The sequence below is a fragment of the Diachasma alloeum genome, unplaced genomic scaffold (genome assembly GCF_001412515.2).
Source record: "Diachasma alloeum isolate Michigan unplaced genomic scaffold, Dall2.0 Dall_scaffold_00295, whole genome shotgun sequence".
Classification (NCBI taxonomy): domain Eukaryota; kingdom Metazoa; phylum Arthropoda; class Insecta; order Hymenoptera; family Braconidae; genus Diachasma; species Diachasma alloeum.
Genome location: NW_021680434.1, coordinates 1,215,530 through 1,230,173, shown reverse-complemented (window position 1 = coordinate 1,230,173; position 14,644 = coordinate 1,215,530). Strand labels below are relative to the sequence as shown.

Below are 14,644 nucleotides of genomic sequence, written 5' to 3'. Positions count from 1 at the left end.
CAAGGAAAACTGCAACAATTTGGGAGCAAAGGATTGAATTGAACCCAATCCTTCAGTCTTTGGGATTGCTTTGAATTTAATTCATAGGTTATTAATGAAATTATATGGAGATTAATCGGAGCTCCTGACTTATATGTTTCTGAATTTTCACTGAGATACAAAGTTTCAGTCAATACTCGTGAGATACTTGAGTGTAGAACGATATCTTGAGATGCGTGGTTGTGGAAATTTTTTCTGAAATTATTAATTATTCCTTCAGGAATCATTAATTTCAGGCTACTCAAAAAGCACAATTTTTGTCGTTCAATTAAATCATACGAAATGTGTTCAAATAATCTGAATAGTACTGTCAAGGCGGCAATTCATTTATTCTGTGGAATGTTACACAAATTTCGAATTCTCAATGATTAAATTCCAACGAATCATCTTTTCCCAGGATTCTTTGCACTCGGTACAATCAATTAAATATTTGTCTTTGTGTTTCCCAGAAGTACAAAAATATTTTCCCTGAAAATGACAGAATGACAGTTCACATTCAACGTACAATTTTCAGATAAATTCATAAATTATGAAAGTATGCTTTAACAATGTAATTTAACATATGTACAAATTCCTAACAGCTATATGTGAACAATGTATTACCCTAATGATATTGCCAATCGAATTTATTTAACAATAGCAACCCTTCGTATCAACTTTCATTGGAAAATAAATAGTTGACTTTAAAATAACGATAATTATCAGTAGAAAAAGTCAATCTCTAAAAAGTAAAATGATTTCTTTTCATAGTGTCGAAGGAACACTTTCGGTGGTCTCTTAATACTTATCATGTATTATGATGACAAGTGATTATTCTTTGAACTTTCAAGCAATTATTCGTCAATTGGACATCACGCGCTTCTGACAAAGCTGAATTACCGGTATTTTAGTCAATATCAAGAGTGAGAAAAGCGTAATAGTACAAACAAAGCTTTAAAATGTGATGAAACAGGTGATAAGTGTGATCTTTAACTCGGGTGGGATTCATCTAGTTTCAACAAGCTCAGATGAACGTTGGATGTATCCTCACTTGTGGTAATATCTACGGTGTAAGTATTCGCCTGGAACAAATATAAAAAAATTTAAGGATTAGATTTTTGAGTAAAGTGGCTTTTATGTTCGGGTGATAGTGCTCCATCTTTCCGTTTCGCCTCGCAATTAAAAAAATATTATTTGATCTCCCTTATATTCTCTTTTTTATTAAGAAGCCCCTACTTTAACCAACAATGTAGAGTCATTGAGAAATTTTTTATGACCCTGATTCACCATTTAAAATAGAAATTTATAGAATTATTCATCATTTTTTTGCATTATTTTTAAAAATTTTAGATAATAGCATTCAAATTTACAATGAAGCTAATTTGAATTCAATTTAATATCAAATTCTTCTTGAAATTTGATATTCATCTTCGAAATTCAACAAAATTTAGTTATTCATGTTGATATTTTAGTGGCAGCTTCCATTCTCAAACTCATTCTAAATCCGAAAATCCCATTTCATTGAATCGTCAATTGATTAAAAATGAGAAGAATTTTTCAATTTTCTTTATTTCAGAAATGAATTGATTTGTCAGGTACATCATACATGAAAATTTCAGTCTTTCAAGAAAAACATTCAGCACTAATTTCTTACGAACGTAACTGCTTTGAAAAATAATTAAAAACTATACAAATACTCTCAGCAAATGGAGAGAATATGAAATATTCAATTCCACCAAATATTTTACACTTTCAAACAGAAAACTTGAAAACTTGTCCCTTAAAATTTCCGGAAAAAATTTCTAACCGTGCAATTGATTAAAAAACTATTAAAAAATAATGGGAAAATTCTCACCAAATGGAGAGAAGCCACAAATAGCCTAGCGATATCCTCCGGCTCTTCCCTCCAGGCAAGCTCCTGGAACCCCAACCTGTTCCCAGACTCGTCCGTAAGTCCCCTCACAATTTTCTCCTCATACTCCCTGACATCGAACACAGGCCTCCTCTCCGCAGCCCTGAGTGTCTCCATCATATCGAACCACCTGGCAGTCTCCTCCTCCCTGTCATGCTTGACATCGAACTCCTTCTGAAGCTCCTTCATCCTCCTCTCAATCTTCTGCTGATGAGTCAGACTCGAGCTCTCAGTCTCAACCAAATCCTCCTCTTCCTCATGTTCATCCTCTCCACCAATGCCAAACCCTCCAGAAAACTCAGGAGAATGGGGTGGAGTGTACGAGCAAGAGGTTTCCTGCAGCTCCTGCAACCGATGATCAACCACTCCGGTCCCCAGCTTCAAAGTCATCTCCTCCTTGCCGTCTCCAGCGGCTCCAGACTTGCCTAAACACGTGTTAGAGCTCAAATCACCAGTCTTACCCCTCAGAGAGAAACCCTTCAAGTCGTCATTCTCCCCAAAAACAGCCTCAAACTGCGAGACATTGAGCATTTTCAAGCTCTCCTCAACAATCCTCTGGCCCTCTTGGTGCGCTTCTCTGTAATGATCGCACAGAGACCTGAATGGAGAACACTTGAGCATTTTACTTTTCTTCTGAGTTTCACTCATCAGATGCTTCTTCAGTCTCTGGTCCTTCCCAGCTGCACCGTCACTCTTCCTCTTCCTGGGTCTCTCAGTTCGTAAGAGAGATGGATCACAGGGTAATTTGAACGTCGCCCTCCTCTTCACTGACTTCTCAGGAATTGGACCTTGAAACGGAATAGCTTGATACGAATTTTCATTCAACTCACTCATAACAGATTCTTTAATTCTTTTGCTGCGCCTGGTGGGATCGGGGGATTTTGGAATTTCGTCAGGTCCTCCAGACGTGTATCCAGCGTCTGTTTCCACTGACTCTCGATTCCTCTTTCGTTGGAGAGAGGTGGAGTCTTCTTGAGAAGGTTCAGGGAGTTGGGAGGAAATTGGGGTCGGGGGAATTGGGGAGGGGTTCTCTGGGGGGGTCTCGAGTCCCACTCGATCTGGAGCGATTGCTGGTGGGGATGGGGGAACTTCTGAGGGCGAATTTTCGTGAATTTCCGTTGATCTTTGGGTTGAGCTGAGGGTTCCAGAGGTGGAGATGTCTGTGAAGGTACAGTAGCCCGATTCCTCGGTTTGATCCAGGGGTTCTGTGTCGTGAGGGTCGCAGAAGTCGTTGGTGTCGAAGTCCGACGTGTCCTGGGGGTCTAGTTGAGCTTGTGATGGGGTGGGGGAGGATGAGGATCTTGGGGGGGAGGTGGAGGGTAAGACGGGGGGATTCGGCGGTGGATCTTCCTGAGGGTGGGAAGGAAGGCTCGAAGGACCTGGAGATGGTGGATATGGGGTTGAGCAACTGGGGATGGAGTCGTGATGAAATGATGATTCTGGGAGGCCTCTTGGGGGCTCGTGGAGATCGTCTGGGCTCAGCTCGTCCACCAGCATGAGGGATGATGTCAACTGTTGGTTGCAACGAAAGTCGTATTTCTTTCCCATCTTCTCACCCTGAGTGTCCATGACGTTCAGGGAGAACTTGTGCCTGCACGTGTTCTCCAGTTGGGGGTACCTCTGGCTGAGCAGTTTGATCTTCTTTTGAGATTTTTTATGTTTGAGGAAACAGTTCTTGGTGGTTTCCTTGGAATAGTCGAAACGCTCAATCTTGTCGAGGTCCAGGACTTTTCGGTGGGATCGCTGACGCGGTTTTGATGCTTTTGCTGCTTCGTGCTCAGCTCTGGATAGTGAAAATTATTGTTAGAATTTTTGAGGGAATAGCACGACTCCCTCCCTGATTTTTTTGCTCATTGAAATTCGTCTCAAATTGAGATTTTCGAAAATCTTAAATTGAGTTCTGAAACTCTCAACTTAAGATTCAAATATCTCAAGTTTCGAAATTTGCAAGTTGAGACTTTTGAATGTCTCAATTGAGATTTGAAAGTCTCAAGTTAAGATTTTCAGAAGACTAAATCAACCCCTTTAATTAGGGTTTTTCACCTGCTTTTCTCTATTCCATAGCTATTCCTACCCCAAAACCTCATGTTTTCACCAAACCCATACCCTTGACTATGAATAAAGCCCGGGGGCTGAAACCATGTAAAATAGCGGTAAGTTAACAATGTAGTGTACTGCTGCCTTGTTGTATCATTGACGTTAATAATAATCTTTAAGGCCCGGGTGTACTATCTTTCGAACGTTATCTCGATGTTTTTTTTCCATCTTTCGTCATCTGAAATTGTCAATTAAATCCTGCATCATGCAGAAGTTTTGAAAAATGATGAATAAATAATCAAAAAAAAAGGAGAAAGAATTCTTAATTTTTTCAAAGAGCATTTTTAATTTATATTCAAAATAAGTTGAATAACAAGAAATTGAAAAATGTATCTGATTTACGGTGACAAATGGCGGCCTGTCACCCAATATCATGCAGGGGGAAGACTGATTGCGTAAATCTTTTCCCACACTGCACAGAGACATTTATTACGGAAAAGGCTCTTTGAAAAAAGTTGTGATATTTTGGAGAATTTTTTAATCACACTTTTATCACATAAAAATGGCAGATGACTACATACCACTGTTTTGAAAATTGAGATACCTAGCTGTCACTTCCCATGAGGAGTTAGTGTTTTGTTATCCACCATGGAAAATGACAGCTAATAGATAATTTGCCACAGCGAATCAGATATTTGTAATTTCCACTTTTTTCAACTCATTCTGAATCTCAATTAAAAACGCTCTTTGAAAAAGTTCAGAATTTTTTCTATTTTTTTGTTATCATTCTATCATAATTTTTGAGAATTTCTACATAATATACCACTCAATTGACAATTTTGGATTACGAAAGATTTAAAAAATCCAGATAACATCCGAAAGATAGTATACCCGGGCCTTAAATTGGGATTTTAGAAAGTCTCAACTTGAGACTTTCAGAAAGATCAAATGGGGATTTTCACGTCTCAAATTGATCCTTTCAAAATTCTCAATTTAAGATATTTGAAATCTCAAAATCAGGATTTTTGTTCTGAGTGTAATTTTCAATGATTAATTGAATTTTAGGTGATGAAGGAGATATTTATTTTTGTTTCTAATAGAACAGAAAATTTCAGGGCATGACCCTATTCAATTTGACAATTTATGGACTGGAGGGTTTAGTAAAATGAGAGGATGATCTTTTTGAAACCTCATGCAATACTGATGGACATCGATATGTGGGTGATCAAATAGTAAAAATACTCGAAGACTTACTCATGCTCATCGAGTGTCTTTCTCAATCCACACGTGTCCTGATACAATTTTTCTACCCTTGTCTCGAAAACGTGTGCTGAATTCTGAATAATAAGGGCTGTTTCACTGTAGTTCAATGTGCGTCCTTCCACTGACTCCATGTACGCTGTCAAAGCCTAATGAAGAATAATTTTTAACCAATTAATATTAGCTGTTAAAATATTTCGATAGGACTGTTTTATTTCTATCAATTCAACAGAACTTTCGTAGGATTCAGTGAAGTGAGTTTACTAAATCTAAAAGAACTAAAAAAGATGAATGCTTCTAGTCAAAAATGTCAAGCGACATTTCCCAGATGAATAGAAAATTAACAAACCTGTAAAGTTGATTTTTTTAAGAAAAAAAGTGCAAAGTTGAGACCACGAATTGAAATACAGAAACTTTGTCTTTCATTATTAGAAGATGATCAAAACAATCCCACGTGGAGAAAGCACAATGAATTTTTACTGAACGGAATTTGAATTTACGAAAAACAATTGGAAAAAAATTTTGAATAAAAATCGACAGAACAGAACTTTCGTGGGATTCAATGAAGTGAGTTTACAAAATGTAAAAGAACTAAAAATGATGGATGATTCTAGTCAAAAATGTCAAGCGACATTTCCCAGATCAATAGAAAATTAACAAACCTGTAAAGTTGATTTTTTTTTAGAAAAAAAGTGCGAAGTTGAAACCACGAATTGAGATACAGAAACTTTGAATCTTTCATTATTAGAACATGATCAAAACGATCCCGTGGACAGAGCACAATAAATTTTTACTGAACGGAATTTGCATTTGCGAAAAACAATTGGAAAAAACGTTTTGAATAAAAATCGAAAGAACAGAACTTTCGTGGGATTCAATGAAGTGAGTTTACAAAATGTAAAAGAACTAAAAATGATGGATGATTCTAGTCAAAAATGTCAAGCGACATTCCCCAGATGAATAGAAAATTAACAAAACTGTAGAGTTGATTTTTTTAAGAAAAAAAGTGCAAAGTTGAGACCACGAATTGAAATACAGAAACTTTGAATCTTTCATTATTAGAAGATGATCAAAACAATCCCACGTGGAGAGAGCACAATGAATTTTTACTGAACGGAATTTGAATTTACGAAAAACAATTGGAAAAAAATTTTGAATAAAAATCGACAGAACAGAACTTTCGTGGGATTCAATGAAGTGAGTTTACAAAATGTAAAAGAACTAAAAATGATGGATGATTCTAGTCAAAAATGTCAAGCGACATTCCCCAGATGAATAGAAAATTAACAAAACTGTAGAGTTGATTTTTTTAAGAAAAAAAGTGCAAAGTTGAGACCACGAATTGAAATACAGAAACTTTGTCTTTCATTATTAGAAGATGATCAAAACAATCCCACGTGGAGAGAGCACAATGAATTTTTACTGAACGGAATTTGAATTTACGAAAAACAATTGGAAAAAAATTTTGAATAAAAATCGACAGAACAGAACTTTCGTGGGATTCAATGAAGTGAGTTTACAAAATGTAAAAGAACTAAAAATGATGGATGATTCTAGTCAAAAATGTCAAGCGACATTCCCCAGATGAATAGAAAATTAACAAACCTGTAAAGTTGATTTTTTTAAGAAAAAAAGTGCAAAGTTGAGACCACGAATTGAAATACAGAAACTTTGTCTTTCATTATTAGAAGATGATCAAAACAATCCCACGTGGAGAGAGCACAATGAATTTTTACTGAACGGAATTTGAATTTACGAAAAACAATTGGAAAAAAATTTTGAATAAAAATCAAATAAATTATTCAATTACCTCAGATAAATTAAAATCCCATTTCACTTTTGGTTTGTTCAACTGCATCAGTTCTTCCATATACTCTGCCATTTCTTCGGGCGGGAGGAACTTCCCTAGAACTGACGAAAATGTCATAATGAGCATTAATCCTCCCCCACGTAAAACCCAACTGTTGCTCTTATATAAAACAAATCCATTGCCAGACTAATCTTCACTTGACGTTTGCCGGTGTTTCAACGAACGCCGGTTCCAGAATAAACATAAATTTTATCTATCGAAGATTACTAATCACATTTTTCATGCATTCACTACAGTTACAAAAAATGTACATGAAACATTATATTTATGGTTAATATCAATGAACTCTGTGACCGAACTATCTCGAAAATATGATACATCATTTTTTCGAAATGATTTTTTCATGGAATCGAATTCAATGCAGTTCATTATTTTAATTATGAGTAAAGTCGTCTTTTTATTCAACGAGATCATGTCGAGGGCATTGCGCGCGCTTTTGATCGATGTGTTAGGCTTAGCGATAAGATGAAGAGAAGAGATGAGAATTTTGAGCATCATCGGGAGCATTAGCATGATCAACATCATCGATGTCATCAACATCATCAACCAAATCAGTAGTATCATCATCATCATGCATGTGATTTCTGTTTCAAACATTCAAGACTAAACGTGTGACATTTCTTTTCTATATAAGAAGATCATAGGGTAAACTGCCCAGTAGATGGACGTTTGTTTTTCAGCAATTGAAAAAAAAATTGATCGAAAAAAAAATCGTCACTCAGGGGTTGAGAATCACAACAGTTAGTGAAAACTCAAAGCAACAATCCACATTTCAGTATTTTTTTGCGTAATTTCCTATCCAAAATTAGCTCGTCCATCTATAGGGCAGTGTGCATCTACTGGGTAGCTTACCCTAGTTGGAAGGCGCATCTCCATCATTACTTTACCCTCACTTCTGAGATATTAAGGGGAGACTACTATGAGTTTTAAAAGTCGTGGGTTATTGGAGTGAGACTTTTCATACGTTGAAGATCGATTATATATAGCTGAAAACGAATAATTAGTGCAAAAAAATTTGTTTTTCATTGTTCGTTTGCCCGAAAACGCTTAAAATGCTAAAAACAGTCCAGGGCCTCCAATTTTTGAGCTACAGATTTTTTTTTTCAAAATTTTCGGAAAAATGTGTGGAACAACAATTACCAGCCAGTTTTTTGGAATTCGACTCCTCAAGAGCTGATTTCGGGTTTTTCATATAAAAAAATTCACTATTTGTGTAAAAAAATACAAAAAAAGCAAATTTAGCCGTGTCAGAGGCGAATGAAAAAAAAAAGGTCGTAATTGTTATTCCACATATTTTTCCGAAAATTTTGAAAAAAAAAAATACTTCGCAGCTCAAAAATTGGAGGCCCTGGACTGTTTTTGGCATTTTAAGCGTTTTCGGGCAAACGAACAATAAAAAAATTTTTTTTTGCACTAATTATTCGTGTTCAGATCTATATAATCGATCTTCAACCTATGAAAAGTCTCACTACAATAACCCACGTCTTTTAAAACTCACAGTAGTCTCCCCTTAAGGGTGCGAAGTGAATTTGAAAAAAGATTCAAAAAAAAATTTTTCTTNATTGTTTTTTGTCGCCATCACATTGAACACATCATTCCCCATATCTTCAAATTTTTTCAAATTTTTCTTGAGTTCCTAGGGGGTTGAAACGTTCAATTTAATCAAAACTCCATAAGAGGCCGTGTATAAGACTGATTTTGTTTATTTAATTTCCCGATATCCATAAGTTCTAAAATTTTAAAATTGTCACCGATGTTCACCATCTGTCTAATACTATTAATTAAAAAAATTATAACTTTGTTGGTGAATGTCAATTTTCAAGGTCATCGCCAAATTCACTCGGCACCCTTAAACGGCATTGAAAAATGTACAGGGCTCAGTTATTGCTATCTTTCGGAGCCTGTTTATACCACGTGGGAAAAGAACTCGCAAGAGTAATGCCAACAAAGATTGAAGATCGAAATAACTTATCATCCGGCGAAGTTCAATTATACGACAGAATAATATATTCATTCCGCCACAATTGTGTAAATACTAAGTCAAAGATACTGTCAGATTAGGTCCCTCGCAAATACAAGTGGCAGAAATTGACGCATGGGTGAAAAAGGGAGTGCCTCAGTAATCCCCATTTTACAACAGATTCTGAACTCTTCATAATTGATTTGAAGAGATTTCCAACTATTCGATTGCAATGAATCCTACACTCAGATGAAGAGCAGTGAATTCTCCTTGCATTAGAACAAATCGCTTCTACTATTTTCGATAAATTGTCAATTGATCTTCTCGGAAAATCATTTGAGGGTCTTGAGGGTAGCATCGATTGGGTCAGGGGAAATAACTACACTGAGAGAAAAACGACAACGTTCTCAAACAAGTCTTACTTGTGCCAAGAAAATAGTTTTTTGAAAATTATCAGAAAAGGATTTTTTTGTGCCAAACATGCAGAGAGTGCGCCGGAATGAAAAATTTTTGTCGCAAAAATAGATTTAGAAGTTGAAAAAAAATTGCATTCTTTGTACACGCAAGAAATGACATTTCTAGCACTACTCCTTCGTTATTCGATTCTCCCATCCGTATTTTGCTCCCAAAAAATCTTTGTTTTATGCGGAACAAGGGATAGTAGTTTTTCGTTTCGGCTGTCCAATAATCACAGACAACAAATGAACCCTTAAATGAAACAATAATAATGATATCATAGCAATCTTGTAACTTAGGGATAAAATATTTGTTGATAAGTTTTCCTCTGTGAGATATTTTCATCCTGAAAGGCACTGTCTGGTGTGAATTATTCACCTCTTGAGCCAAATATTTCATTGCTGTCGAAAGCAGAACAATTATTCATATTTGAGACTTTCAGATTCGAACCAAACAAATTCTTTTTTGGCAATTTTCAACTAGCGATTTTATTGGCCCAAACAAGACTTGTTTGACAACTTGTTTGTTTTTCTCTCAGTGCAGACATTTTCAATCGCCTATAAATTATCAGTTTTTAATTATTCATCAATATGAAACAAATGTGTAAATTCATATTTTTCATTTATTTTTTATATCCAGCAACGAATAAATTTGAAGTGAATTTGAAGTGTCTGTGCATGTGAGAAAAATTTTGCGTTATGATTTTTATCAAACGATGTGATTCGATTTTTTTGCAATATCGATGTTTGTATCTGTGAGATACACTGATTAGATTGCGAACACAATAGTCCTAACCGCTTTCATTTATTCGCTAAAAAAACGTGAAAACCGTGAAAAATTTCACTTTTTAGTTCATTTTATTGTTGTTGTTAGGTTGAATTAATTTGTTACAATCGATGCGTCTCTATGTAGCTCAATTCTGACTGAGGGTGGAGGAAAAATATCTCAGTCACTGATTGGTTATGCGGATAAAACATTCAGAATTTCTAATTTTTTCAGATGAGAGAAAAAAGAATTGTTCGAAAAATTATTATCAACTAATAACAATTTTTCGAAGAATTCTTACGGGTTTAGTTAAAGGTGTTTAACTAAATCCGTTTGTGATCTATCAATCGCACCCTAACTCTGTCGATTTTGTAAGTGTTCCATTCCACGAAATCCATGCTGGGAATTAACGAAATTGGGAGGGGGTGATAAGGATGTAGGAACACCTGAGATTTACACTTCGAATCTTGGAATAAATTCGGGTCGCACGTGGATTTTTTTCGAATTATCATTATCAATCAATAACAGATTTATAATGAAAATTCTGGCTAGTCAAGAATTAGAAAGACGAACAAGTTTTCAAACAAGTCTTGTTTAGGCCAACAAAATCGTTCGTTGAAAATTACCAAAAAAATTATTTTTCCGTACTGATCTTCACTTTTTCTCGTCCGGGGATTGGTATTGACCCTTCCCCAAACTCGTAAAACTGAAAATCACTGCGGAAAAATATCGTTCACGCCTAGTGCCATGGGGTTTTTTTACTCGCGCGGTTGGCCAGTCCTCGCCTTCGGCTCGGACGCCAACTCCACACGAGTAACAAACCCCATGGCACTCACCCTGAAATATACTAGTTTAGTTCGAATTTGAAAGTCTCAAACATGAATAATTGTTCTGTTTTCAACAACAACGAAATATTTGGCTCAAGAGCCAAATTCTGGATCAATCATACAAAACGGTGTCTTTTCAGAACAAAAATAACACCATTTTACCCCTTAAAACACTAACTAATCATTTGCGCCCACTTCCTAGGCTTCAAATAATCAAAATTATTGAGTATCAGTAGACAATCCTGTAGTCAATTCATAAGAATGAAAGTAATTTTTTTCTCCAAACTACACGACCAAAAAAGGCATGAAATGGATAGAAATCAGTGATGGAGGGGATGCGAAATAGAATGGGAGGGAGAATGTGCATATGCTGCTATTCTATATTTTGAAGAGTCATCACGTCGTACAGAATAGTCAGATAGAAATTTAGAGAAATTAAATATTTTTCATGTTTCAGAGAATTCCAACAGAGAAAAAACGTTCCTCTCTCCGTAATTTCACAGGAATCGATCCCAAAACACCTCACGACCCGAAAAACCACTCTAAAACGATAAAAACAATTCTCAAAAACAATTCAGTTCTTCAACAAATTGAAAATCCCATTTAAAAAAACAATAATCATGTCAATCGTTTATTTATCCAAATGAACGAATAATAAATGAATGTGCATGTGCTATCCCTCATCAAAAAATATTTTTAAAAAAACTATGATACGGGCCAATTCCATACATTTTGCAAATTTATAATGTAATTTTCAAATTTATAATGTAAATTTATAATTAAAAAAATATATGAAGCATAAAATACATGTTTTATATATTTTTTATATAAATTGCGACAATTTGCGTTATTTTTTAATATAGGGCAGGTTGGGGTAAAATGGCCACTTTTGACTTTGTTTTTAATGTTAATGAGGGGTTGAAATGTTGATAAAATTTAATAATTTCTTTTTCAATGCAAAGAACAATTCTTTCCCTTTGTGACGAGCCTAAACTGAGCTCAATTGATAAATTTGGTTCTGAGTTATGAATAATTAAAAAAAAATCTAAAGTGTGCATTTTATCCCACCCGCCCCTATTTTTCAAAATATAAATTTTTCCGTATGGGATCGGTTATTTAAAGAATCACGAGGTAAAGCCAGGTCGTGTGATGCAAAGCTCGAGTTCCAAAATTGTACAGTTCTCTGAAAAATCCGTTCATTCTAATTGCCGAGTTATAAATTTTTTTTCAATAAGTGTATGAGGGGTCACATGAATAAGCGCAATCACGTGAAACTGGGAAGAGAGGATTGGAAAGTACTTCACAAGTCCATACCCCAAAATGACATAACAATGGACACCACCAACTTCGCAAAATATCCAATTATGCATAATATAAATAAATAAAGTGGAAAAATATTGATGCCCAGTGGCGACACCTCAACCGAGGGAATCCTTCACAATAAGCATTCCACGAGGGAAAGGTAAACAGAAAATGCGCAGAGAACCAGGAGACACGCGAGTTGTTCGTAATTGTTCTCGCAAAACAAAAGACAAAAAACCGCGGAACAATCGAATGACAGATTTGAAATGTTGTTGACAAGCCCAGAGATTTGAATTCGAAGTGAAAATTCATGACAAATGCCGGTGATTAAATTTTGCGTGATTTATTTACCTGCAATCGCCCGTTTCAGAGTACTGGCGTTCATCACAACTGGATGGCCATTTTCTCTCGTTTTGGGTACAAACACTGCACAAATTTCACATCGAAATCACTCGCCGGAAGCACGCCGTAGTTTCAGTTAAACTCGTTCGGTTCACGCGCGAGATAGAATCAAGATAATTGTGAAAATAATACTTATCATTCGTTCACATGAAACAACGGTGGTTTTTTTTTTATCACCAAAGTCGTGCTTGGTACCGCGGGAGTAGCGCCTGCGTCGGGCAACTGTTATTTTTTTGAATCGATACTCACAGTTTCTACTTTATCGTCTGGGTGGTACTCCGGGTTGTACTTGGATTCCTCTTTACCTGCGGCTCATTTTTTGCAGATTATTTGAAATTGAAAGGAATATTGCGCTTCATTTTTTTTTCCTCTCGGGTGTTTATCATTTGTTACCCCCCCCCCCTGGACCGCATTCGCCGAAGGACAAGGGAAAACCTCATTTGAGGGAAAAACCTACCCAGCAGGGATAACCAAATTTGTAATATTTTATTACGGTTAATACTGTAGCGCTTAAGGGTGCCAAGTGAATTTGGCGATGACCTTGAAAATTGACATTCACCAACAAAGTTATAATTTTTTTAATTAATAGTATTAGACAGATGGTGAACATCGGTGACAATTTTAAAATTTTAGAACTTATGGATATCGAGAATTTAAATAAACAAAATTNATTTTAAAATTTTAGAACTTATGGATATCGAGAAATTAAATAAACAAAATCAGTCTTATACACGGCCTCTTATGGAGTTTTGATTAAATTGAACGTTTCAACCCCCTAGGAACTCAAGAAAAATTTGAAAAAATTTGAAGATATGGGGAATGATGTGTTCAATGTGATGGCGACAAAAAACAATGGGGTACCGGGGTGAATAAGAGAGATATTTCAACCCGCCGTACCCATTTGATCCCATGCTTTCTCGAGGTTCGTCACGCGAATAGAGGATTTTCCGCATTTATTTTCTCGATCTCTAGTTCCCGTTGCGGGTTTGAAATTTTGTCGGATGGATGAATACATATTTCTCCAATGATGGAGGGAAAGAAAAAATTTTTTTTGAATCTTTTTTCAAATTCACTTGGCACCCTAGATAACATCACTCTTGAAACTCATGTTTTCCTGCGTAGCAACGAGAGGTAGAAGTTTTGCAGATTAAAATTTTTGTGCAAAACTTATCCCGACAACAAAAAAATCCGGAAATATCCGATAATTTTGGAGGTCTCGTGGTATTACTACTGAAAATTCTTTTACAGTTATACAACTAGAGATGCAAATGCGTCACATGACCCGTCATATGACGGTCGTGTGACCGTCATTGACGGTCCCATCACGAGGCGTTCATGACGGCTGTCACATTCCCCCTCCCCCTTCTGTGACCGTCGCAACTTGTCAAGAAAAAATTACGGTCATTTTTCGTCTATATAGATGAAACTTTATTTTTTTCTCGGTCAATTTTCAGTAGAATTCCTTTTGTATTGGCCTGATCCGCATTTTGAAATGGAAATCACGTTTTTTTTTCATCCATATAGATGAAACTATTTTGTTTTATTCATGACCGTCACAATAAATTGGAAATTAGTTATGACCGTCATTATGCGACTATATAGATAGTTTGACAACAATTTGGTTACAAATGATTTGGGACAATCATTTGTAGTTGGAAAATTTGTGCGTCACATGGCCGTCACAAGACCGTCATTTTTTTGTCATATGACGCGATCTTAAAAATGACGGTCATTTTGCATCTCTAGTCACATTCCCCCTCCCCCTTCATGACCGTTGTAACTTGTCAAGAAAAAATGACGTTCATTTTTCATCTATATAGATGAAACTTTATTTT

General features: G+C 35.9%; 1 protein-coding gene across 1 annotated transcript; it reads right to left on the bottom strand.

The window, feature by feature from the left end:
* Window positions 1-349: 349 nt before the first annotated feature.
* LOC107039273 lies at window positions 350-13,013 on the bottom strand. The gene is made up of 5 exons (XM_015258797.1): window positions 12,759-13,013; window positions 7,038-7,138; window positions 5,222-5,376; window positions 1,874-3,713; window positions 350-1,100 (listed from the first exon to the last, which is right to left on the bottom strand). Exons 1-5 carry the CDS (start codon window positions 12,790-12,792, stop codon window positions 1,008-1,010), a joined length of 2,223 nt encoding a protein of 740 aa, XP_015114283.1. The 5' UTR covers window positions 12,793-13,013; the 3' UTR covers window positions 350-1,007.
* Window positions 13,014-14,644: the final 1,631 nt, after the last annotated feature.